Raw genomic sequence first — 25558 nt, 5'->3', positions numbered from 1 at the left:
AAAAAATAGAGATTGTGCATTCAAAAAAATTTTTTAAATAGCAACACCCCCTCCCCCCAAAAAAAGAAAAAGAAAAAAATCAAAGAAAGGAGCTAGTTGGAATAGTGTCGGTAATAGTAGAAAGAATGCCAGAAGTGAAGTTAGAGGACTGGTATTTGAACCCCACCTCTGCCACTTGCTGCATGACCTTAGGCAGTCCTTATACCCCTTATACTGTTTGCCTCAGTTTCCTCATCTGTAAATGAGTTGAAGAAGGAATAGGCAAACCACTCCAGTATCTCTGCCAAGAAAACCCCAAATGGGGTCATGAAGAAGAGTCAGACACAACTGAACAACAAACAACAGCTATTGTTAATAATTTTTTAAAAATCCAACGACTTTGGCCAAGGCCACACAACTCATTAGTGACAGAGCTGGGAATCTCACATAATCTATGTGTGTAAGTTCAAGCACTCTTTTGTCACTTTCGAAGTAGTGAGGTGACCTCTGAATGAAGGTGTTCAGTGAGTCATTGACAATTTGGGACTGAAACTTAGGATAGAGACAGTGATCTGGGAATTATCCAAGTAGTAATAATAGTTTAAACCCTGGGAGTGGATTAGGTCACTGAGGTAGAGAGTGATAAGTGATGAGAGAGGCCGAGGACTGAGCCTTCAGTACCAGCCATATTTAGATGGTGGAAAGAGAGTCAGGGATGGAGAGAGAGAAAAGTTAGCTAGAGACAAAGGAGAGCCAAGAGTCTGCCATATTTCTGAATCCAAAGGAGAAGAGAGTTCCAAGGAAGAGAAGGTCAGCTGTGTTTGACCAAGAGATCAAGCTGCATCAATGCTGCCGAGGGGTCAAGAAAAATGAGGCCATCAGATTTAATGATTGGGAGAGTTTCACTTGGGTGATGGTTTGGATGGAAGCTGGACTGTAGAAGGTTAAAGAGATAGTGAGGAAAGAAAGCAGTTTTATACTGGTAACCTCTATCAGTGAGTTTAGCGATGAAAGGAAGGGTCTTTCTAGCTCTCTATGATTTAAATGAGATCATGATTAGTGGGAGAATAAGTATTTGGTTTTGTTTTAAGGGTGGGGGGGAAGGGGGAGCTCCCTCTAAGTAGAGAAGCTTGGGAGGTGGGGGTCTAGCTATACAGAATGCATTATATACTCAGACTTGGTCTCTGTGTCCAATGATTTTGCTTCAGTGTTTTCCTTTGTTCCAGAGGGTTTGTTCCCATGGAAGGTAGAGGGGGAAAAGAAGTAAAATTTCTTTTAAAAGGAAATAAAAATAGGAGGGTGATAGTAGTTTTAACGTCTTGATGCTTCTCTTCTTCAGTATGTTGAAAATCCTGCCCTAGATCGCTTAGGCCTTGAGCCAGTGGCCCTGTTATACCAGCTGACATCCGGCTTGGTCCACCTACACTCTCTGAACATAGGTATGGGGAGAAAGGGGGTGCAGTTTAATGCCCCAGTGCTCACTCCCCACCTAAACCAATATTCTCTGCCCTTCACTGAACCCCAATGGAACTTCCCTCTCTTCACCCCAGTCCAACACTACCAACCCTCACCAGATCCCCAACTCTTAGCCTACCTTCCTCTGTGTTCTTCAGTGCACCGAGACTTGAAGCCCTGTAACATCCTCATCGCAGGACCTGACAGCCAGGGCCGGGGTCGAGCCGTCCTCTCTGACTTTGGCCTCTGCAAGAAGCTGCCCGCTGGACGACAAACCTTCAGTCTCTGCTCTGGCATCCCAGGCACTGAGGGCTGGATTGCCCCAGAGCTCCTACAGGATGAACCCCCAGAAAGTCCTGTGAGTGGACTTGACCCTGCCTGCAGTCAAGAGGGAAGGGCAGAAACTCCCAAATCACCAAGGGCTGTACTGCTGGACACCTGTGTCCTGGGCTCAGCCAGTCCCCTTTGGCCTCAAAGTCATGAGTCTTTTCCTTCCCCAGGGTTCCAGGCCAGTCAGTTTGTCAACAAGCATTTATCAAGTACCTACTATGTGCCAGGCACTGTGCTAAAGTCTCTAGGACAGTTCCTGCTCTCAGAGAGCTCACAATTTGATGGGGAGACCAACATGTACAAACAAGACACATACAGGATAAACTAGAGATAAGCAAGAAGAAAGGTATTAGGATTAAGAGGGGGGCTAGGGAAAGACTTTTTGTTGAAGGTAGTATTTTAGCTGGGACTTGAAAGGAAGCTAGGAAGCAGAGATGAGGAGGGGGAAAGAGCTAACATGAATGCTTTAAGCCTCAGACTTTTCCCTCCTTCCCCACCACTGACAAATCTTCTCAAAGCCTGGGTTTCCTCATTGTAGAATGGGGAGGGTTGGACTCAGTGGCCTTTAGTATCTTTTCCTGTTCTAAATCTATGATCCAGTGATTCCTAGGGCAGGAGCCTGGCCACAAATGGAAATTGGATTTAGGTCTTTGAAGTCACTCTTGATAACAGTCTTCCCTCACATCATCATTCCTCTCTGATTTCTGGATGTCTCCTACTCTTTTTTTCAATGTCTTTCCAATCCTTTCTACATTCCTACCTTTCCTCCCTACAAGATAACAGAAAAATATGTCCAGTTTATTACACATATTGTACTCGATCCAGAATTATGCATAGAAATGAGAGATCTATTTGGGGCAAGTTCAGGCCTATGAGAGCCTTAAAGTGAGAAAAGTATGGAAAGTCAAATGTGTGGGCGAAGGGGAAAACCTGGACCAGTTGTGGAATTAGCTTGGAAAGGCTTTCTGGAGCCGGAGCCTGTCTTTTTTCAACCTTGCTTTGTGCCTTCAGACCTGTGCCGTGGACATCTTCTCAGCAGGCTTGGTGTTTTACTACGTTCTGTCAGATGGAGGACACCCATTTGGGGACAGCCTGCATCGACAGGCCAACATCCTTGCTGGGGCTGCTCACATGGACCACTTTGAGGAGGAGACACATGGTAAGGAAACATTAGGAGAGGAGGAGACTGCATCCAGAGCTCTGGTACCCCATTCCTCCCTCCTTGCCATCTTGTTGATCTGGGAATAGAGAGCTTGAGATGGAGGACCACTAGGGAAGGGGAGCGATGGAAGACCAACCTGCCCGGCTGACAGCCATTCCTTCTGCAGAAAAGGTAATTGCCAAAGACCTGGTGGAGGCCATGTTGAGCCCTCAACCCCAGCTTCGACCTTCAGCACAATTCGTGCTGGCTCATCCCTTCTTTTGGAGCAGAGCCAAGGAGCTTCAATTCTTCCAGGTAAAAGAAGCAGCCACACCCAAGAGAAGAGAAAAATCCTTGGGGATGGAGATCTTAAGATGATTTTGATCCTGGAGACAGGGGATTTTCCTAGAGTCTCTGGTCTGTCACAGATCCTATCACCGGCAATGGGTGACATCTTCCCACTTTCAAATCCACTCCTAGATGGGTATAGATCGAGGCCAGGATTTGACGGCAAAGGATACCCGAGAAAGCCTACCAGAAACTCCAGTGATGGATCCCTTTGAGTTAGTTAGTGCTAAAAAAAGCCCTGAGGCTGACACACAGCCAATGAAAGCCAACTTGGGCAAGGTTAGGACAGCTTCCCTGACTTGTCTCCTAACCCATGTTCTCTTGTGGTTCTTTTTGCCCCTCAAGGCTGCCCTGGAGTCTTTTGCCTTTAGTGGTTAAGGAAGGGACAAGTGAGGTCTCATTCCCCATTACTCAGAGTGTAGCCCTGTCCTTTCCCATTTGTCATAAAAGGTCAAAAATTGATGGCTGTGGGGATGGAGAGTCAGACGTTTCTATTAGGACTTTAAGATTTACAATGCATCTTACATCCCCCGTGTTACTTGATCCTCACGAAGACCTATTAGTTATTACCCCATTTTCCAAGAGGAGGAAAGGTGAGACTGGAACTCAGGTCTGGATTCCAAGTCTGGACCTGTCCACCTACTATCCTATGAAGCCTCTCCCAAGCTCATCCCTGTATGGCTAATTGCCTGGTTGCTACCCTCCCACACAAGTGAGCAGCCCGAAAAGTCATGTTGAACATGATGTTGGTCTGTGCCAGACTCTGATCATTTGACCCAATGTAATGTCCTCCTATAGTTTTCTCACTGGCGAGGAAAAAACAACCAAAACACACACATATCAATGTAGGAGAACAAGATTTAGAGCTGGAGGGTATTTGGAACAGTGTTTCCCACCAGCCACAAGTGGGAGAGGGAAAACCTTAAAATCTAAAAAAACAGGGAAGTGGGTTAACATAAGATTAGAGCAAAGAAAAACTAATCTCTGTGGCTAAACATTCTCCATTGAAATAACAGGGGAGGGGCAGCTAGGTGGTGTACCAGCCCTGGGATCAGGAGTTCCAATTCAGCCTCAGATACTTACTAGCTGTGTGATACTGGGCAAGTCACTTAACCCCGATTGCCTCCAAAAAAAAAGAAAGGAGAAAAGGCTTTTATGGATAAAGAGGTCAGAGGTTAGTGCTAGAGAGGTGAAAAGCCAGGATAATGAGGCAGGCTGTAAACCCTGAAGCTTTTCCCAGCCATTAAGTGACAAAGCCCTCCACGATGCATTTTAGCCAGAGTAAAATCCCACTACTCCCCTACATAAATCCTTACCTCTATTCAGACCAACTTCTGAACTGTGGCCAGGATATAAAGTTAAATTTCATTTCTGAACCTTTATCCTGTGCTTCTCCAATGAGAATGACCTTTTAAAAGTTTTTTTGATCATCCTTTGTTCTCAGACCAATTATTTCTTTTTACCCTGACCCATGAAACACTCACTGTCCTTGTAACAGAACAAAGCATTTCAGCAAGGCCAACCCATCTAGTAATGACCCATCTAGTAACGTATACTACCTTCTACTTCCATAGTACCCCCCACCTCTCCACTGAGAGGAAGGTGCTGGTCCTAAGAAGTTCTCCAGGAACTGATTTATTATAAATGCTTTTTATAATTATCATTTATATCAGGGCTGTCCAACCTTAGGTTTTTATTGAAACAATAGACAATATATTTTGATTTGCCATTTTAGTGAGAGCTCTGCCATAGCATTTATGTAAATTTCTATGCTTGTAGGCAGGCCGCATTTTGGACAGCCCTGATTTATATTGTTGTAGTTAGCAAGCATACTGTTCTCTTAGTTCCTTCTTCACTCTGCATCAGTTTATATAAATCTTCCATTACTTCTCCAAATTCCTCAGCTTGTTATCACACTGTACATGCTTATGGATATACCACAATTCACTCAGCCCAATTGAGGGGGTGCCCATTTCTCTCTCCCAATTTTTTGCCACCAAGCCTAATATTGCTATGAATATTTTATTCCATTTAAGATCTTTCTGTATTGATCTTCTTGGGTTATATTATATGTCCAGTAACATAATTGCTGGGTCAAGGTGACTTCTCACATAATGGGATGCTGGCTTCTACCTCCAGGGGTGAGGAACCTACAGCCTCAAGGCCATATGTGGCCTTTTAGGTCCTCAAGTACAGCTTTTTGACTGAATCCAAACTTGACAAGGATTTGTTCTGTGAGGTCTGCATTTAGTTAAAGGGCCACACTTGAGGACCTAGAGGGCCACATGTGGCCTCAAGGCCACAGGTTCCCCACCCCTGTCCTACACCTATCTGAATTCTACCAAGTCTTAGCTCCTAAGTTCTAGAAGCCTCATTGCTTTCTCTCTTCCCTTAACTTCTATAGCACCAAATTCCACACAGAACATTTCACAGCTATGCACTGGTCTTAGATTAGCCCATACATGGTCTTGTCTCCGCAACTAGACTATGAATGCCATAAGGGCTAGAGGACTAGACTCTTATGTCCAGGACTTGGGGGGGGGTGCTTCAATGACTCTGTTGCTTGGCCCTAGGATGTCAGTGACCGAGTGGAGAAGGAGGCTGCGGAGGGGACTTTGATGACAGCTCTGGAAGCAGGAGGCAAGATCGTGGTCAGACAAAACTGGTACAGTCACATCTCTGGACCACTGCAGTCAGGTGCGGAGGAGGTGGACGAGGAAGGATTGGACAGAGAGGTTGCTTGGCCAGGCCTCTCTTATCCAGAGAATTGAAGACTATGGCTTGTTCTCTTAGCCCAGGCCCTATCCTTGAGGCTCTCCCCACTAGACACATCTTCCCACTCCCCCAGCAAAGACCTTAATCCCTCTCTTGCTGTTTCAGCCTCCCCAGTTTTCTTTACACTTGAACCTCATATCAACTCCCATGTCTCCTTTCCACCTTCCTCAGACCTGAGAAAGTTCCGATCATATAAAGGGACATCTGTTCGTGATCTTTTGCGGGCCATGAGAAACAAGGTATGGGTTTTCACTGGATCCCTAGGAAGGGGCCTGGAGTGTGAGGAGGCTAGAGTTGCCAGTTACAGGGCCTCTCTTCCGTTTAAGGGCCCTGGGTGAAATTGGGTTTCCCTTTCCTTCCCCCACAGAGGCACCACTACCAGGAGCTGTCCACGGAGGTGAGGCAGGCACTTGGCCAGGTGCCTGAGGAGTTTGTCCAATACTTCACTTCCCGCTTTCCCCAGCTCCTCCTGCACACACACAAGGCCATGGGCAGCTGTGCATCAGAGAGTCTTTTCCAGCCCTACTATAGGACAGAGGGCATGGGGGATGAAAAAGAAAATGCCCCAGACTGCAGAGGAAGCAGCCGAGTGAGGCCCTGATGAGATCAGCCTTGTGAAGAACATCTGCCAAGGAAGGGGATGGGATGAAAGGAGCACACCAGCATGTGGCCCAACAGCTACCACACCAAGGCACTAAATCCCTCTAGTTCTGGGGGTTTCTCCCAGATTCAAAATGCAAGGGCTTCCCTCAGGTTGGCCTGGGGGATTCCTCATTTGTCTCTTCCTAGCTGAGTTGTATCTTCCTCTCAGCTGCAGCACACTGCCAGATAGCCCCTTCATAACTATAAGTGAATTCTCATTTGAACTTTACAAGACCATTGTGAGGTAAGGACTACATACCAGAACGAGCACCCCTATTTTGTAAATTAGAAGCTAAGGCTCAAAAAGGTACAGTTTATGTGACAGGACTTAAAGAATTTGGATCTTCCCTACTCTCTTATATGCCATCTTGCCTCTCAAGTCTCCGCTCCCATAGTCAGGGAGGAAGAGGTATTGAGAGTTGGTCTGTCATGGATATCCTTAGTCCAGATTCCGTACTCTCCACTTCTGGTCTGGTACAATCATCAGAGACTGGGGTCCAGCTACAAATAAAACCCTCCCCCACAGCCTGGCCCATGATGTGGAGTGACTACAGGGGAAGAAGCAGGACATGGACAGGACTGAATGAGGGCATACACACATGGATGAACCCACTGGACTCAGTCACATGATGCTGTCCACAGTGAGAGCTCCCTAGGCTCACCTTCCCCCCCACCCACACAAACACACATCCTCAGGGACAGCCCTAATACCCCAAGACCACATTACATACAAAACTTGAGTACTTGAAAATTCGTGTTTAATGTTTACAAAGCCAAAGGGGCAGAGTGCCTTTAAAAAAATTTCTGTACAGTTCGAGGAGGAGAACAAGGAGTCCTAAGACACACCACCATGTACAAATAAGTTACACATGAACTTTCCCTCCCCTATAGCACAAAGATAGGGAAGAGAGGGAGTCAAGGTTACTATTCCAAGTTTTTTCTTATTTCTCCTTTTTTTGGTGGGGTGGGATGGGGACAGATCCATCCAGGCCAGGCAAGGACACATTAAAAAATAAGGCTAAGGGCAGGGGGAGTCATCCACAGAGCCCAAAGCCCAAGCACCTGTGGGGAGAAAAGGGGCCGGGGTAAGAAGCAAAGTGTCAGGCAGCCTACGTGGAGGACTTAAGGCGGGCTGTGGCTGACCTGGAACTAAGCAATTTGTCCACCATGGTGCGTGCATAGCGCAGGCGGCTAGCCAGCTCCTTACAGCACCCATGCTCTTCCAGAAGGCTAAGCTTGTATGTTCGGAAGTCCCGCTTCTCATCAATGTAAGTCACAGCTGCCATCAATGGACAGAGTATCAGCTTCGTATGGTCCTAGAAAGGCAGGCAGACAGGGTAAGACCTCAAGGTGAGCTCAGAGCATCAATAACTCTTGAGCTGGCAAAGGCCCTCAGATGTCTAATCGAAAAGCCTTACTTTATAGATGAGAAAACTGAAGCCTGGAGAAGTTTGGTCATTGACATAGGAGTAGAGAAAATGAGACCCAAGATGTAAACTAAGGAAGGTCCTTTGCCTCTAGAGCCATGGTGCCTTCACCCAATCTGGGCCTTATAGTGGCATGCACCACCCCCTTTCCTGATCTCTTGACCAGCCCCAACACTGGAGAGCTCACCTGGAAAAAGTTGATTTGTACAGTGCCATTGCTGAGGTGTAGGACAATGGCACTGCGTGTGCGGAACCAGGTTCGCAAGTAGGGAAGGCGAGCCAGCTCATCACCTTCTCTTGGGGTGATGTTAGCACCGGCCTTCAGCAAGTGTTCACTCATGTAATTGCGGAAATACTTGAGAAGAGTAATCTAGTGGGGGAAGGAAAGGAGCGATGCATTAAAGCCCACAATCTCAATCTTGGGAGTGCCAGGTTCTTTCTGGGCTAGTGGGGAGAATTCCCTCAAAGGCAGCAAAACAGTGAGAGATTCCAGACAAAATGCCATGTACTTCCCCCAGAATGGTTGCCACTCCCCTAGCTCTTAACCCAGCCAAACCCTGTGGTTTCAGGCCAGAGCAGCTTTTGGGGAAGCTGCTGACCTACTTTTTGGCCTCACCTTTTTGGTCAGCGAGGAAGGATAGGAACGTACAGTGAGGTAGGATTCTGAGCCATTTTGCTCGATGTATTGCAAACTATCCCCATCATTATATAGAATGAGCCGAGTGGAGTCATTGAACAGCACACCCACGCTGTTATCACAGAGCTGGTATCCTAAGCAGGAAAGGGACAATGAGATACAGACATAGATCAGGTAGATAACTGAGCAACGTGGAACTCTATAGGCCTCTCTCTGTGCCATGACATTATGGAAGCTTTAACACAAAGCCCACCTAACTATCCAGGGGCACCCAAGTCTGCAAGGGCCCAATGGTAAAATATGAGGAAGAGCTTCTCTGAGAGACACTCCAGTCAAAGCTAGCACCTCATTTAGTTTCCATTTGGGATACATGATCAACTCATCCCAACCCAGGGAAATAGCTTTTGGGCCAGAATTCATAGCAGTCAATGAGAGGAAGAGAGACCAAGACAGGAACCTCTACTCTGAGGGAGGCAAGTCCTCAGACTCAGCGAGTCTAATCCTCTGTTTTTCACAGATAAGGAAATTTCTATCAGTCCCTGAGTGAGTGAGCCAAAAGGAGTATGACAGGAACCTACCAAGGCCATACTTGTCTGAATAGTCCACCCATTTGCTGACCCAGAAAATGGGAATGCAGGCAGGGTCCTCTGCCTCCTCTGGAAGGGAAGCAGAATATTAATTTATTAAGTCACAGAATCTCAAAAGATGAATGGGAATGTATAGACCTTCTAGTCTAAATCATTCCTCAACACATAAATACCTTTAAAAACAGCCTTACAAGTGGTTACCTCAGCCTCTGCTGGAACCATTTGAAATGCAGTAGCTTACTACCTCCTACAGCAGCCTTTTCCATTACTGGACAGCTCAAAGGCTCCAAGTTCTCTTTATAATAAAGGCAAAATCTGCCTCCTAAATTCCATCCATCCAGTACTAAGCACCCAAGGAAAAAGTAGGTCCAATATCTCACCTACTCTATAGTCCTTCAGATGGAGATCAATCCCCTTTTCCCTCCCAGTTTGGAAACACAATAAAAAGCCCTGAAAGTTGGGGTGTAGCTTGGAGTACATCTTCCCTTTCCCACAAAGAACAGCACCTACACGCCGCCCTGAGCTAAGACTCACCTTGCCTCACCAATCTCCGATCAGAAGGCTTTGCTGCATTGACACTAAGCAGTTGTTGTAGCATGTCAGAGAGGTAGCAGTCAGCGGGACCATTTGGGTCCTGAACTATCGCTTCTTCTTTTTCAGGGGGCTGCTCAGGGGCAGGGTTATCCATTCCTAGGGAAAGAACAGAATGGGGACAGAAGAGTTTACCAGACTAGTGATAGGCTCAATAGACAGGTGGGGGTTCTCAGAATACCCAAAGGATTCAGATGAGGCTCAGCAACATGGACCAGCTGCTGTTTCAGCTCTCTATTCCTGGTTACAGCAGGAAGCATCCATTTGACCCTCTTCTTTCACAAAAAGGGGGACCAAAGGAACCAAAGTGGAAGGCTCAGCTGAGCTCTCCTAACATTCCCCTCCAAATAACTTTAAAATAATACCTCCAATAGAATCCTGGAGTGGCAAAGGGAACAAAAGATCAGAATGAGACATTCTGGAAGCCCAAGACAACATAGGCCGTTGGAAAGAGATATTTTGGTGACATGTGAGAGAAGGCTAACCCGGAGCCCATGTGTATGAAATACCAGTGGTGGAACTAGGTGGTGGTGACAGAAGCAGCAGCAGCTTCAGGAGTTCTCAAACCAGAGACAATCACACCACCGCGGGAGCAATGAACACTTCCAAACCTTCAGAACTAGCTCTAAAACAAAAACAGTCTGAAAAAGCTTAAAGCTTGATGCAGTGCCCCTCCTCCTATCCAGAACAAAGCCTAACATTTAAGTTCCAAATCAAGAAATAAGATGGAAAAACAAGCAAACAACAATAGCAACAGCAAAAAAAAAAAAAATCCCTGACCACAAAAAGCTACCACAGTGACAGGGAAGATCAAGACACAAACTCAGAAGACAATGAAGTCAAAACAGCTACATGCAAAGCCACAAAGAAAAATGTGAATTGGCCATAAGCCCAACAAGAATTCCTGGGGAAAGCTAAAAATTTATTTTCAAAATCAAATAAGAGGGGTAGAGGAAAAAAATTGGGTAAAGAAATGAAAGCAAAGGAGGAAAGTTATGAAAAGACAATTAACACCAAAAAATACTGAGAAAATAACACCTTAAAAAACAAAATTAGCCAAATTTTAAAAAGGGATATGAAAACTCACTGATAAAAATAACTCTCTAAAAAGTAGAACTGGTCAAATAGAAAAAGAGAAAAGCTCACCGAAGAAAATAATTCCTTTAAAGTCAAATCGGGTAAGTGGAAACTAATGACTCTATGAGACATCAAGAAACAATACAAGTCAAAAGAATGAAGAAATACAAGAAAATTTGAAATATCTCACTGGAAAAATAATTGACCTGGAAAACAGATCAAGAATTAGTGGATTACCTGAAAGTTATGATCAAAGAAAAAGCCTAGACATCATAGTTTCAATAAACTGCCAAGGAAAACTGCCCCAACTGAGATCCTCAAACCAGAAGGTTAAAAAAAGAAAAAAAAAATAAAGGAAATTGAAAGAATCCACCCATCATCAACCAAAAGAGATTCCAAAAAGAAAACTCCTGGGGAATATTACAGCCAAATTCCAAAGCTCCCAGGTCAAAGAAGAAATACTTCAAATAGCCATGGAGCCAGAGTCAGGATCATACAAGATTTAGCAGCAACCACATTAAAGGAGCAGAGGGCTTAGAATACGATATTCTGGAAGGCAAAAGAACTGGAATTACAACCAAAAATAACCTACCCAGCAAAGCTGAGTATAATCCATCAAGAGAAAAAAAATGGACATTTAATAAATTAGAAAATTTTCAGGCATTCAGGGTGATAAGAATGGAGCAAACAGGTGAGGAAGGGAGAGAAAACTCAAAAAAAAATTTTAAATACATGTTAAAAATTGTCCTTATATCTAACTGGGGGAAAATAAAACATTATTAAAAAAAAAAGGAAGAAAGAAAGAGAAACACACAAAATTAAAATAAAGGGCTAGAGCAGAATCTATTATGCATCAGCTGAAGTAAAAAAGACAAGGGTAGCAATGGCGATCTCAGACAAAACAAAAGGAAAACCAGACTAATTAAAAGGGATAAGCAGGGAAACAACATCTTACTAAAAGGAAGCATAAACATTAAAGTAATATCAATACTAGACATACATGTACCAAATGGCATAGCACCTAAATTCTTACAGGAAAAATTAAATGAATCACAGAAGCAAATACAGTAAAACTATACTAGTAGGTGACCTCAACTTTCCCTTCTCAGAGCTAAATAAATCTAACTATAAAATAAATAAGAAAGAAGTCAAGGAGACAAATAGAATCTTAGAAAAGTTAGATATGACAGACCTTCACTAAAAACTGAAGGGGAATAGAAAAGAGTATACCTTTTTCTCAGCTGTACCTTCATAAAAATTAACCATGTATTAGGGTATAAAAGCTTCATAACCAAATGCAGAAAAGCAGAAATACACCCTTTTCAGACCATAATGCAATGAAAATTACATTTAATAAAGGGCCATGGAGGCATAGATTAAAAGCTAAATGAAAACTGATAATCAAATCCTAAAGAACGAGTGGGTCAAACAACAAATCATAGAAACAACAATTTCATTAAAGAGAATGACAACAATGAGATATTCCAAAATTTGTAGAATGCAGCCGAAGCACTTCTTAAGGGGAAATTTATATCTCTAAACACTCAGTAAAATATTTTCTATTTTATTTAGATTCTATTCTATTTAGATTCTATTTATATTTATAGCAGATCATGGGCATGCAACTAAAACAACTAGAAAAAGAACAAATTAAAAATCCTTAAACACCAAAATGGAAATCTTGAAAATCAAAGGAGAGATTAATAAAACTGAAAGAAAACCATTGAACTAATAAATAAAACTAGCAGCTGATTTTATGAGGGAAAAAAAAGCAATAAAATAAACATTAGTTAATTTGATTTTTTTAAATCAATGCACCACAATAATGGTGAAATTAAAGCAATTATTACAAGCTATTTTGCCCAATTATATGCCAGCAAAACTGGCAATCTAAGTGAAATGGAGGAAAATTTACAAAAAATATAAATTGTCCAGATTAACAGAAGAAAAAATTGAATATTTAAATAATGCTATTTTAGAAAAAGAAACTATCAATGAACTGCCTAAGAAAAAATTCCCAGAACCAGATGAATTTACAAGTGAATTCTATCAAACATTTAAGGAATAGTTAATCTTAATACTATATAAACTATTTTAAACCTTTCTTGGAACCTTTCTTAAAATAATTAGTACCTAGGAAAATGGCAGATGCTCGGAGGGGATGTGGAAAAATTGGGACACTAATGTACTATCGGTGGAATTGTGAACTAATCCAACAATTGTGGAGAACAATTTGGAACTGTGCCCAAAGGGCTATAAAATTCTGCATACCCTTTGACCCAGCAATATCCCTACTAGATCTGTATCCCCAAGAGATCAAACGGGGAAAAGGATATATTTATAGCAGCTCTTTTTCTTCTGGCAAAGAATTAGAATGTGAGGGGATATCCATCAATTGGAGAATGACTGAACAAGCTATGGTATAGGATTGTACTGGTAGAAATGACTAACAGGGTGGTTTCAGAAAAGCCTGGGAAGACTTATATGAGCTGATGCAAAGTGAAGTGAGTAGAACCAGAACATCGTGCACACTGGCAGCAATACTGTAAGGACGATCAACTGTGAAAGGCTTAGTTATCAAGACAATGATGAACTCTAAATGCAGATTGAAGCATGCCTTTTTTCTTACTCTATTTTGTTTTGTGTTTTCTTTTGCAATGTGGCTAATATGGAAACATGTTTTGCATGACTTCATATGTATAACTGATATCAAATTGCCTGCCTTCTCAAGGACAAGGGAAGGATGGTAGGGAGGGAGATAATTTAAAACTCAAAATTTTAAACATGATTGTTAAAATGATTTTTAAATGTAATTGGGAAATATTTAAAGAAATAAATAAGGGGGAAGGTTCCCCAATTCCAGTCACAGAAAAAAAAGGATTTCCTTATATCACTTCCTTTCTCTGAAATTTAGACCTGAATAGCTATTCTACCAGCTATTTTAGCTTGTTAACCCTGTACAGGACATATAAATGGGTTAAATAAGCATAGCATGTACTTCCCTACTCTCAAGTTACGAAGAATGTTATATGAAGATTTTATCAATACTTGAAATGCATTTTTGCTTTAATCATTTCACCTAATAATTCTTAGTAATGGGATATTCTGGGTACCTGATTGAACCAAATAGCACCTTTCAGCAACCTGCAGTTGGAAGAAACCTTAGGGGTCAAATTAGTCTAAACCGTATTTTTCTAACCTGGGCTTTGAGACATTTTTTCAAGAAAACATCTTGAGGACTGTGTTTCAACATGACTGATTTGTGCTTAGTAATCCCATGTATTTTATTTTCTGAATTTAAAAACATTATTCTGCAGTGGAGCCTGTAGGCTTCACCAGACTCTCAAAGGGGTCCATGATACAAAAAACCATTAGGAACTCTTGCTTTATAGAAATCCTTTCTAAAGACTCCCCAACAATTACTTATGTATAGTCTTTTCTTAACAACACTGTCAAATGACTTGACTTTGAAAAGCGAGTTTCATCATTTTCATACTAGCTACATTTCAAAACAGCAACTTGCTCTTGTTTTTATAATTCTCCAGGTTAACTGTGCAGTTACCCCTGAATGGTGAGTAACGTTTGATTTATCCAAGCTTAGAGTGAGTGGAAAGTGACTCTTCTAGACTAGATGATTCTGAGGGCAAGCACCCCCTGTAGGACCTGGAATTAAGAGCCAATTTAGATGCTGTAGTACAGAGTAACCCCAACAGCTGAGCCAGGTGCCACTTCCCACCTTAATGCCAGCCTTGCACTTCAAGGTTAACCTCAGGCCGGGCTCCTCTTCTTGGAAAGGACAGAGAGATTACTTGGCCAGCACTAGCTTTACCCACCTCTGCCCTGTTCAAACACCCCAATGAGAGCCCACTCACTTTGACAGTCAGGGTGGGGCTGGGTTCATAAAAACAGAAAAGGTCTGTGGGCTGAGAAATTCTGTTCATTTTCAAAGCTTCTTTGAGAGGTATCAAACATCCTAGGGGCCGAGTGACCACAAGGCACCAGGGCCCAAGGTCTGGCCTATGCACTTAGCTGTACCTTTATTAACAGCTGTGAGAGGCTTGCGGCCTCCGGATTCCACACTGTTGGGTGCAATGGAGAACCTTGGTGGGATTGTGAGACAAGTAGTGGGAAGCCGGGGAGGGATGTATCCCGAAGAAAAGAACTCGTCATTGAGAAGCTCATTAATGGTGGGTCGGGAGGCAGGGTCGGAGCGCAGCATCTTCTGGATAAGGGAGGCAGCCACAGGGTTGATGTGCTAGAACGCAAGGGAGAAGACAACTGAGAATCAGAAGTGAAAACGATCAACAGCTAACATTTACATAGCACTTCACAGCTTTCAAAGTCCTTTACATATATTATTTCACTTGAAGCTCACAGAGGCAGTGTTGACATAGAAGACAGAAAGCTGGCATTGGAGCCAAGAAGCCCCGGAGTCCTGCCCATTACACAGGCTGGCTGTGTGTGAGTCACTTAATCCCTCGTGCTCTAAGCCATTTCCTCAAGGACATAAGTTGCAGAGAAGTTGTTGACCTGCATTGATAAGGAAAGTCCCCTCATATAGGGATCCCTATATAAAATCACAGGTCTAGTCCGTGACCCTTGATTCCCACAACCCTGGGGACTAAGTGCTATTATAATCCTCACTTTACAGATGAAGAAACTGAAGCCCAGAAAATTTAATGACTTGCCGAAAGTCACACAGCTAGCGAGTGTCTGCAGAAGGATTTGAACTCAGGTCTTGCTGACTCCAAGTACACCTCGCCGCCTAAAGGGTTAGTAACAGCAGACAACTGACAACTGCAGCAACCTGTCTAGGTCACCAGTACAGAGAAACCTGGACGCTCTAATTTGAGGTTTTGTCACTCCCTCATCTTAAAAAGAATCATACAATCACCAGATTTAGTTAAAAAGCTGTTTTATATACTTTAGCTGAGACCATGGGATATGTAAGTCAGCCCCTAAAAAATGGAGAGAAAGCTGTGGTCACAAAGGATCTCTCCTCTCCCAGGTTAGGCCTAGGCCATTCCACAACATCTCGCTGGATTTCCTTCCCTTCTTCTCCTGCTATTTTTTCTAGGGTTGAAACTCCCTCAGCAGCATAGGGTTTTGCCTAACATAACACCTGGCTTAGCACCCTCCTCGCTAACAGAAGGTATAACAGAATATATTTGAAGATCCTTGAACTAGACCAAGGAAACCCAATCATTAAGCCTACAGCAGCCCTGCAGAAGGATGGCTCACAGGCCCCACCAAAGGATTTCAGAAGGCCCCCCAAAACGTAGGGTTGCCACTGCGCACTCTCTTGTTTGTCACATGACCAGAGGCAACCAACCATTGACAGTCTGTCTCTAGTCTAACCTATCTGCGCTCAAAGAAGTTTACAAGTTATGCAGGTCTGCACTACAGAATGAAATCTGATATCCCTCGCTGAGATAAAAGACAGAAAGCTTGGGAGGCCGGTGTTTCATGGAGGAAATCCTCCTCTGCCAAGAGACATGGAATTTAATTTTATTTCTTGTGTACATGAAAATACTTGGCCCCACTTCTGGCCACTGGCTAGACTTACCCAGTTCCTTCTAAAGGCAATAGTGTTTACCAGAGCCCCAGTTCTATTGGAGATCACCCCAGCTCCATTTAAGCATCACAGATTTAAAGTCAGAATGGACTTTTGGGGTCACCTAAACCAACTCTCTTATTTTACAAATGAGAAAACTAAAGCCCAGAAAGGTCAAGTGATTTGTGCCACACACGTAATAAGTAGCGGCAGCTAGGTAGTAGAGAGAGGACTTGGCCTGGAGTCAGGAAGACTCAAGTTCAAATCTGGCCTCAGACACTTACTAGCTGAGTGACCCCGGGCAAATCACTTAATCTTGTTTGCCTCAGTTTCCTCATCTGTAAAAGGAGATGGCAAACCATCCCAGTATCTCTGACAAGAAAACCCCAAAAGGGGTCACAAGTAGTCAGACATGATTCAAATAACTGAACAACAACAAATATACTAAAATAGACCCTTCTGCTCCTGACACACAGAGCCTAGGCTGCTGCTCCCTCATTAGTGAATAAGATTCCATCCCACGCTGGAGGAACACTATTCCCTGGGAAGACTGAAAAAGAGCTCAGCACAGAGCGCTTCAAGTCTTCCAAACTAGCTGTTTATTCCTCTACATGCTCTTAGGTAGTGACAAAAACGCTCTCCTTGATTTTAGATTTTTGTCACCGAATCCCTTTTTAAAATTTCAGGATACACAAATGTGTTTTCAGCCTTGTGTCTCTTAACACTTGGTGCAATTCCTTGTACAAGGCAAGTACATAAATATCAAAGAGGTTTTCCTGGTCATCAACAACGAAAAAACAAAGTAAATACAAAACCTATACCGGGCAGACTAGGGCTTGCCACTGGATGGTTAACAAATTAATCTCTATGTGTATGTATGTATGTATGTGCCTGTACACACACACACACACACACACACACACACACACACACACAGTGCTCCTAAAGTCTTAGTGCAGTTTCAAACTCTTAAAGCTCAAACATACTCTAAGACTTTTGAGATATCCTGTAAAATGTTATATGTTATATAAACACACATACATATAAATGTGCGTCTTGAACAGGGACTAAAGATGGGCCGCAACTGTGCAAAAGGAAAAGACTGCCTTTGGGAAATCATGATTACTTTCATTGATTTTTATTTTTAAAATTTTTTTTCTTTTATATAGCATTTTATTTTTTCTAATTACATGTAAAAGCAACTTTTAACATTCATTGTTTAAATAAAATTTTGGGTTTCAAATGTTCTCTCTCCCTCCCCCTGCCTCCCTAAGAGGGTAACCCATTTGATACAGGTTCTATATGTGCAATCATGTAAAACTTATTTCTGTAAGTCATGTTGTATAAGAAGAAACAGAACAAAAGAAAAAAAACAACAAAAAAGTGAAAATAGCAAGCTTTGCTCTGCATTCCGCCACTACCAGTTCTCTCTCTAGATGTGGACAGCATTTTCCATACGATTCCTTTCAACGATCCCATACTGCATCTCTAACATCAAACTTCCTCATCTTAGATGTAGAGCACGAGGTGACTTTGGAGGTCGTCAAATCCAACCCCTTCATTTTACAGATGCAGAAACTGAGGTTGAGAATTAAGTGATTTGCCCAACGTCACAGTGACTAAATCAGGATTTGTACCCAAGTCTACACCACCTGACTCCAAGCTCAACCCTCTCAACCGATGTACTTCCCTGCTAATGGTAATGCTAATACCTAATAAATCAAGGACTGCCAGGATGTCAGAGACATGGAAAATGCCTGGTGAGTGTGAACGGTATGGACAGTGATGACTTGCTAATTCCAAGAGACTCATGATGAAAAATGCTATCTGCACCCGGGGAAAGAACTAAGGAGTCTGAATGCAGACCGAAGCAGACCGCTTTCTCTCTCTTTTTCCCCTTTCTTGTGGTTTTCCCCTTTGGTTCTGATTCTTCTTTCACAACATGACTAACGTGGAAATGTTTAATATGATTATACATGTATAGCCTAGATCGGACTGTATGCCATCTTGGGGAGGGGGCACAATTTAGAACTCAAAATCTTATAAAACTGTTTTAAACTAAAAATAAACAAATTCATTAATTAAAAAAAAAACAGTGATGACTTGCACTGAGAAATAGTATACAAATGTATCGTTTAGGTCCATTTCGTGTTTGCTCACAAATCCATTTCACTACCATACGAACACGACACCTCCCCCGAAAAGTCTTACTTTCACATCTACAGATATGAATTGGTGCTTTCATCTCAATTAATGTTTGTGTTTTTTTCTTTTTTTGGAGGGCAATTGAGGTTAAGTGACTCGCCCAAGGTCACACAGCTAGGAAGCGTGTCAAATGTCTGAGGCTGGATTTGAACTCAGGTCCTCCTGACTCCAGGGCCGGTGCTCTATTCACTGCGCCACCCAGCTGCCCCCGTGTTTGTGGTTTTTTAGGACCGTAGGGTTGGGGAAAGAACACATTTTTGAAGTCGTGCAGCAGGGTTAGGGTAAATTTGATTTCATACTCTGGATGTACATTGTTAAATGTTTTTTACAAGTGTGGCTTCCTAGTTGAGAGTTATTTGTAGCTACTTCCGGGTAGCATTTCAAACTAGTGCCCCCAAAGCTCTGAGAAGACCTCAAAATTCAAGTTTCCTCAGGGTTTAGAGAGGAAATCTTACAGTTCAAGGTTAAGGTGAGTGCTTCCTAGAGCTCCCCATAACAGTGGTATTCCCAAGGCATCACTTAAAGAATACATAGATGGTTCTTTCCTATTCATGCAATTCTATATTTTACAACAGAGGGGGAGAGAAACCTCAAAAACTTTTCTAATAATTGTAAACAATCATAAACTGTAATTGTAAATTATTGTAAACATTAATACCAAATTCAGAAACAAGTTCTTGGCCATAAATGAACTAAAAACCAAATCTATGCAACTGGTCCAGACCTCCACCTGAACTCTGAAAGTTATACCCTTATCCAATTGCCCTCCTACAATCCCAAAATGTTTTTGCACCTACACACATGTATGTGTACTTGCTCTTTCTCTCTCTCTCTCTCTCTCTCTCTCTCTCTCTCTCTCTCTCACACACACACACACACACACACACACACACACAGAGGCATCAGCTCACTCATTTTACAGTCATTATCTAACACTATGTTCCAGGTATTGTTCTAGATCCTAGGATTACCAAGAACGGTCCCTGCCCTCTAAAAGCTTACAATCTGTTGGAGGAAAACCACAAACATAGCTAGGTAAATTTAAATGAACACACACGTATGTAAATAAAAAATAGCTGATTTCCAGAGTGAAGAACACAAGCAACCTGGTAGATCAAGGCTGACTTCCCATAGGAAGTAGCACTTGAGCTGAGCCTTGAAGGAAGCTAGGGATTCTAGGTGGTGGAGATGAGGAGAGAACATATGGGAGACACAGAGAGCCTGTGCAAAGGCACAGAGACAACAAGAAATGGAACGGCAAATAGGTCAGTGTGGAGTGTAATGTGCAATAAGGCATCTCATGAAGGGCTTTAAAATTCCAAACAATTTACTATTTTCTCCTAGAAGGAATTTGGAGTTACTAAAGCTTATTGTACAAGGAAGTAAAATGATTAGGTCTATGCTTTAGGAATATCGATTTGGCAGCTGCGTTGACAGTGGACTCGACAGAGGAGGGACTGGACACAGGGAAACCTATTAACAAGCTAGTGTAACAATACAGGCAAGGAGTGAAAAGGTCTGAAGTAAGGTGGTAGTTGTATGAGCGAAGGAATCATTCATACATGAAAGACGTAGCCTTCACATTTCTGAGATAGATATTAGACACAGGAGCTCTTGCCCCAGAGCTCGCTCAGAAGAACCCACAATCAATGGAATGTTCACTCTGGAACCTCAGCCTACCTTGGGAATGCTATATTCATTTTTCTTGATCCTGATGTAGGTCTCCTTTAAGCATGAGGTTTCAAAGGGGGGTTTGCCTACCAATAAAGTATACCTGCAAATATAAAGAAGGGAAGTGATGTCAAAGGGAAAAAGCTTGACTTCAGTCAGGTCTCCTAATGTAAATTAATCCCAAACGACCAATAATAAAACACAAACATAGAATTATGAGTTGGAAGGAACCACAATTGTAGTGGAGTCCCAACTCGAAGTAGTCATCCCAACTATTTAAAGACCAAGAGGCAATATGGTCTATTGGGGAGGTCTTGGGTGCTGAAGTCAGGAGGACCTGAGTACAAAAACCACCTCAAATACTTATCAGTTGGACAAATTATTCAACTTTCCCTTCCGGCTCTAAACTTTTGATCCTACGATCTCTAGTGAGGAGAAACTAACTTCCTGCCAAAGCTAGCCATTCAACTTTTAGGTAACTCAAGGGAATATTTATCTAACCTCAAGCACAATTCTGCCTCTTTGTGACATCTACCCATCGTTCCTGATTCTTCCCTCTGAAGTCTAACAAGAGTAGTTCTTCTCTTCCACATGACACCCCTTAAAACACTTAAAGTCTGCTCTCATGTTCCCCTTCTCTTCTCCTGGCTAAATACAGCCCATCCTTTCAGATGAGCCTCATGTTACACGGACTCAAGGTCCTTTGCTTTACAATCCAGGTTCCATTCCCCTGGATATCCTCCAGCTTATTAATAATGTTATCTCTAAATGGTTTTGTCCAGAACTAAACACAACACTCCAGATGAAGTCTGTGTTTTGCAAGATAATCACCTCCTACTTCCTTACTGATTGACTGGAAGTGTTGTCTCTACATGCAGACCAAGATTACATTTTGGCTACCAAATTATACTCATGACTAATATTGAGCTTGCGCCCTACTAAGACACAGAGAGAGCTTTTCCAAGAAAATTTTCGAACTGTGCCTCCACCATCTTGAGCTTGCGAAGTTGACTTTTTGCAAGCAAGTGTGAAAGTTGAACGACTCAGAAAAATATCCTTCAGGTTCTAAGGCTGAATCAACAGCAAAGGGGAGAAAACTGGGTACTGGCTGGGATGCCAGGATCAAGAGAAACAAGCTTCCATTCCTCCTCCTCTCTAAGGATCTTTCTTCAGATAACCACAATCACCTAAAAGCAACAGCCAACCCTTCCATCTGTCCTGCCCACCTCCTCACTGTCACTGGAATCTCATCTTCCCTGGATGACCTTTCCTTCTATTCTTCTCTTCCCTGAGACAAAAGGATAAGAGAGCTAAAAAAAGGAAGGCCAGGCCTTGCCTGTTTATAAATCTTTATATGTTGCCTCTGTCATTCTAGTCTCTGGGGTCTCTGATAAAGAGTCGAGTTAGGCCCCTACTCACATGATACACCCAATGGACCAGACATCCACCTCGAAGCTGTGGCCCTTCTTACTTAGCACCTCGGGGGCTATGTAGTTGGGTGTTCCACAGAGAGTCCTCTTCCGCTCACCGTCATATTCCACTCTGGTTGCTAATCCAAAGTCACCTGTGATAAGAATTAGGAAGAAAATCATTTTTCTTCCCAGGAATCCTGATAGGTTTGACCCACATAGTACCATTTAGGTTGTTACTGACGCCCACCTCTGGCACGTAGCAGTCCGGAGCCCTTTCAACAAAGTTTGTCTACAATATAAACAACAAAGTGGCCTACAATGTAAAATATAATTTTTCCATCCCATCTCCCCAGACCAGGGCAATCTAAAGCCTATGAGAGCATTAACACCCCTGCCTCATCCCACTGCGGATTGGGGGCGGAGGGGAGAGGAGTTATATCCTGTCTTGTATAATAGGTGCCTGTCTCCGAATCTTTATGAAATAAGATCTAGAATTCCTTTTGGTTTCCACAGTAAACCCAGGAACACGTCTCTTCCCCCTGGTTCCCCAGTTCTGTTGTACCGGAGAAACAAAGAAAAGCATGGTTTGTTGATTGTTTCTACAGTATCCCGGTGGCTGCCCTCACCTGCCATCTCCCACCTGTTCTATAAAACACGGAGCTATGCGAGGGAAATAGGACTCTGGGCAAACGCTGTTCTGCAAGCATTTTAGGGCTAAATCTTCTTCAATCTAGAGCTCACTTCCATGAGGCTGTGCATTGAGGCATAGCTACTTCCTTTAGCCAAGAGGAGTTACTTAACAAACAGCAAAGCTAAAAAGAAGCCTATAACACTGTCCTGGGCCCTTTGGCTTGCAGAAAAGGCACCAGCCTCAAAGATTTCAGGCGAATCCAAGGGTCCTGAACAGCCACACTGCATAGTCTTCCTGCAATTACGTCTGTCCACGTACGGAGTTCTTGCTCTTCCTGTACGAAATCCCAGCCTGGTTCCAGTCTTACCTATCTTCACCTCCATGTCGTCATTGAGGAAGAGGTTACCCAACTTGAGGTCTCTATGAATAACTTTGTTTTCATGGAGATATTGACAGCCCAGGACAATCTGGCGAAGGTAATACCTGGCCTCGGGCTCAGTCACTGCTTTCCTTCTTTTATGGAGCTCCAGGAGGGACTGTGGGAGGCAGGAGAGACGAGCGCTAAGTCAAAGGGTCTCAGACTCTCTTACAGGGGTAGGGGAGTCGTGTGGGTGTCGGCCTTATTATTCACACCTTGCGGGGAAAGCAGGCAGAGAGCCGCTCCATTCTAATCCTGATTAAGAAAGTACTCCCAGGTGGCTCACTCTCTCCCCGCCTTGAAGGCACTTGGAAGACTCAGACATCCATTGAGCCCTTGAACTTGGGAACTCGAGGGCACGATGGAACTTTGGGTCAGTTGCTGGGTTTACCTCGGCCGGGCCCCAACCCCCTGGGCTCTCTCTAAGTGCCCACGCTGGTTCTATGGTGACGGCTGCGTGGGGAGACCGCAAAGAAAGCACGCCCCAGCCCTACCCCCTCCTCCTTCCTGCAAGCCCTCTAGGGATGCTGGGGCCCTCCACCCCTCGGATAGCCCCCCAGCACCAACGTCCCCCCCGCCCCTCGCCTCGGGGGGCGCTCACCCGCCGGCGGCACAGCTCCAGCACCACGAACACGAAGTCGCTGTCCTCGAAGAAGCCGTGGAAGCCGACGACGTGCTGGTGGACCAGGCTCTTGTGGATGTTGATCTCCATGGACATCTTCTCCTTCTGGTGCGGCTTCAGCAGCAGCGACTTGGGCACGATCTTGCCCGCAAACACCTCTTTGCTCTCCAGGTCCGAGAGCTCGAAGCACTTGGCGAAGCCGCCCTTGCCCAGGAAACGGCCCCGCAGATAGCGCCGCCGGCTGCGCGGGTCCACCAGCACCTCGGGGATCTCCGGCGAGGCCGCGGGAGGGGCGGTCGCTGTCCCGCCGCCCGCTCCTGCTCCGGCTCCGGACCCGCAGACGGCGGCGGGCTTGCCCCGGGGCTCCGAGGAACCCACGCCGGGCTGCCGCAGGGGCAGCTTCGCGGGCGCCGAGCTCATGGTGCTGCAGCCGCCGCCGCTGTCTCCGGCCGGACCCGACGCCTCTCCGTGCTCTGCCGGCTGCCGCTCCGTCCTCCTTCTCGAGCTTCTCGCCGGGCTGGGCTTGCCCGAGTGCGGCGCGGCGGCGGCAGTGGCGGCTCTGGCTCCGGCTCCGGTTCGGCTCGGTTCCGGCTCGGCTCGGCCGCGCTCTGCCCAGCCAAGCGGCGCGGCTGCAGGGTCAGCGAAAATAGCCCAGAATTCAAACCCAGCGCCGGGAACGTTACCGAGCGGTCCGCGCCGCCGATTGGCTGCAGCGATTTAAAATCCAAACCCGCCTACCGCGGGGCACTATGGGAGAGACCTCGCCTCGTCCACCCTCCAGCCCCTGCCCCGCCTTCGTAGGCGAGCCTCTCTTTCAACAAACTTTATTGACAGCGAGCGGGCGGGCGCTGACCATCCTGCGCAGCCTGGAGACTGAGCCCCGCTCCACCTTAGAGGAAGGACGGATGGAGAAGCGAGGGGCAAAGCGATCAACGGCAGTGACTGCTGCAGGAAGGAATCCCAGGGAGGGGGAAATAAATCCAGGGAACTATCCAGGAGCCGCGTATTGTTTAGTCCAGTCTGTAGCTGAACAAGAATCTCCTTTTTAGTGTTACAAAGTGGCCACCCAGTCTTTGCGTGAAGACTACGTATCTATGTGTGTTTGCGTGTGTATATGTGTGTATGTATATGCATGTATGTGTATATGTATATGTAATCTAGTCACAGACATGTACTAGCTGTGTGACCCAGAGCAAGTCACTGAACCCTGTTTGCCTCAGTTTCCTCATCTGTAAAATGAGCCGAAGAAGGAAATGGCAAACCCCTTCAATATCTTTACCAAGAAAATCCTGAATGGGATCACAAAGAGTCAGACACGACTGAAAAACGACTAAACGGCAAAATACATGTATATGTGTGTGTGTATGTATGTATATATATATGTGTGTGTATATATACGTATGTATGTATGTATATGTATATGTATATATCCTTCTCCAGGGGCAAAACAGTTCACTTTGGCAAAGCTCTATTTGCTGGGAAGTTTTTCCTAAAACTGGCGAGTAAATCTGTTTCTCCATAACTTCTTCCACTCGCCAGTCTAGTTCTGCCCTCTGGGTCCAAGCAGAACAAGCTAATTCCTTTTTGATGCGACAGTCCTTCAAATACTTGTAGGCAACAGTCTCTCGGGTCCCCACCCTACACTCGCTTTCCTACCCCATCCTGCCCCAGTCTTTTCCTTGCCGTTCTAAATGTCCCCCAGTTCCTTGAACTCCTCTTTGTATGACAGGGACTCCAGTCCTTTCACTAAACCCTGCACCTTTTGAACCCTTCCCTGCTTGTTGTTCTTAAAATGTTGCCTCTTTGTTCAAGAACTTTCAGGGACTCCCTAATAACTCTACGATTGGATATAGAATATAGAAAAATCCTTCCCAACTCCTATCACAAACTTATTGAACTTAGGGTCCAACCAAATTGGTCTATTTGCTGATCCCGGGATCCGGGATCCCATTTCCAGTCCTTAGTGCCTTTGTATGAACAATCAAATAAATTCATCCCATATACCCGGATTGCACTGCTTCTTCAGCTCGGACTTTCATAATTCTTAATTTGGCTC

General features: G+C 44.2%; 2 protein-coding genes across 2 annotated transcripts in view; one reads left to right on the top strand and one right to left on the bottom strand.

The window, feature by feature from the left end:
* Positions 1-7386, top strand: part of ERN2 (endoplasmic reticulum to nucleus signaling 2) — a 29166-nt gene extending 21780 nt beyond the window's left edge. The window contains exons 16-22 of the mRNA XM_036739339.1: positions 1319-1418; positions 1593-1792; positions 2776-2923; positions 3093-3220; positions 5827-5950; positions 6200-6267; positions 6396-7386. Coding sequence (XP_036595234.1) covers positions 1319-1418; positions 1593-1792; positions 2776-2923; positions 3093-3220; positions 5827-5950; positions 6200-6267; positions 6396-6629 — 1002 coding nt within the window. The 3' untranslated portion in view covers positions 6630-7386. The remainder of the gene's footprint in view (positions 1-1318; positions 1419-1592; positions 1793-2775; positions 2924-3092; positions 3221-5826; positions 5951-6199; positions 6268-6395) is intronic.
* Positions 7387-7408: 22 nt separating this feature from the next.
* On the bottom strand, positions 7409-24180 carry PLK1 (polo like kinase 1). The gene is made up of 10 exons (XM_036739338.1): positions 23482-24180; positions 22830-22998; positions 21839-21983; positions 20429-20522; positions 15025-15244; positions 9856-10011; positions 9313-9390; positions 8714-8868; positions 8285-8467; positions 7409-7986 (listed from the first exon to the last, which is right to left on the bottom strand). The coding sequence occupies exons 1-10, from the start codon at positions 23920-23922 to the stop codon at positions 7780-7782; spliced, it is 1848 nt and encodes a 615-aa protein (XP_036595233.1). The 5' UTR covers positions 23923-24180; the 3' UTR covers positions 7409-7779.
* Positions 24181-25558: the final 1378 nt, after the last annotated feature.

The sequence above is a fragment of the Trichosurus vulpecula genome, chromosome 9, assembly GCF_011100635.1.
Source record: "Trichosurus vulpecula isolate mTriVul1 chromosome 9, mTriVul1.pri, whole genome shotgun sequence".
NCBI classification, from domain to species: domain Eukaryota; kingdom Metazoa; phylum Chordata; class Mammalia; order Diprotodontia; family Phalangeridae; genus Trichosurus; species Trichosurus vulpecula.
Note: the sequence above shows the minus strand (reverse complement) of the source record. Positions and strands in the feature narration are given on the sequence as shown.

What these genes read in the sequence shown, in the direction of transcription:
- PLK1 (XM_036739338.1), bottom strand. Translation starts at nt 23,922, where the DNA reads ATGAGCTCGGCGCCCGCGAAGCTGCCCCTGCGGCAGCCCGGCGTGGGT. An exon ending in TGGAGCTGTGCCGCCGGCGG is followed by an intron (nt 22,999 to 23,481) that starts GTGAGCGCCCCC and finishes TGCCTCCCACAG; the next exon opens with TCCCTCCTGGAGCTCCATAA. An exon ending in TACAAATCAACTTTTTCCAG is followed by an intron (nt 7,987 to 8,284) that starts GTGAGCTCTCCA and finishes CTGCCTTTCTAG; the next exon opens with GACCATACGAAGCTGATACT.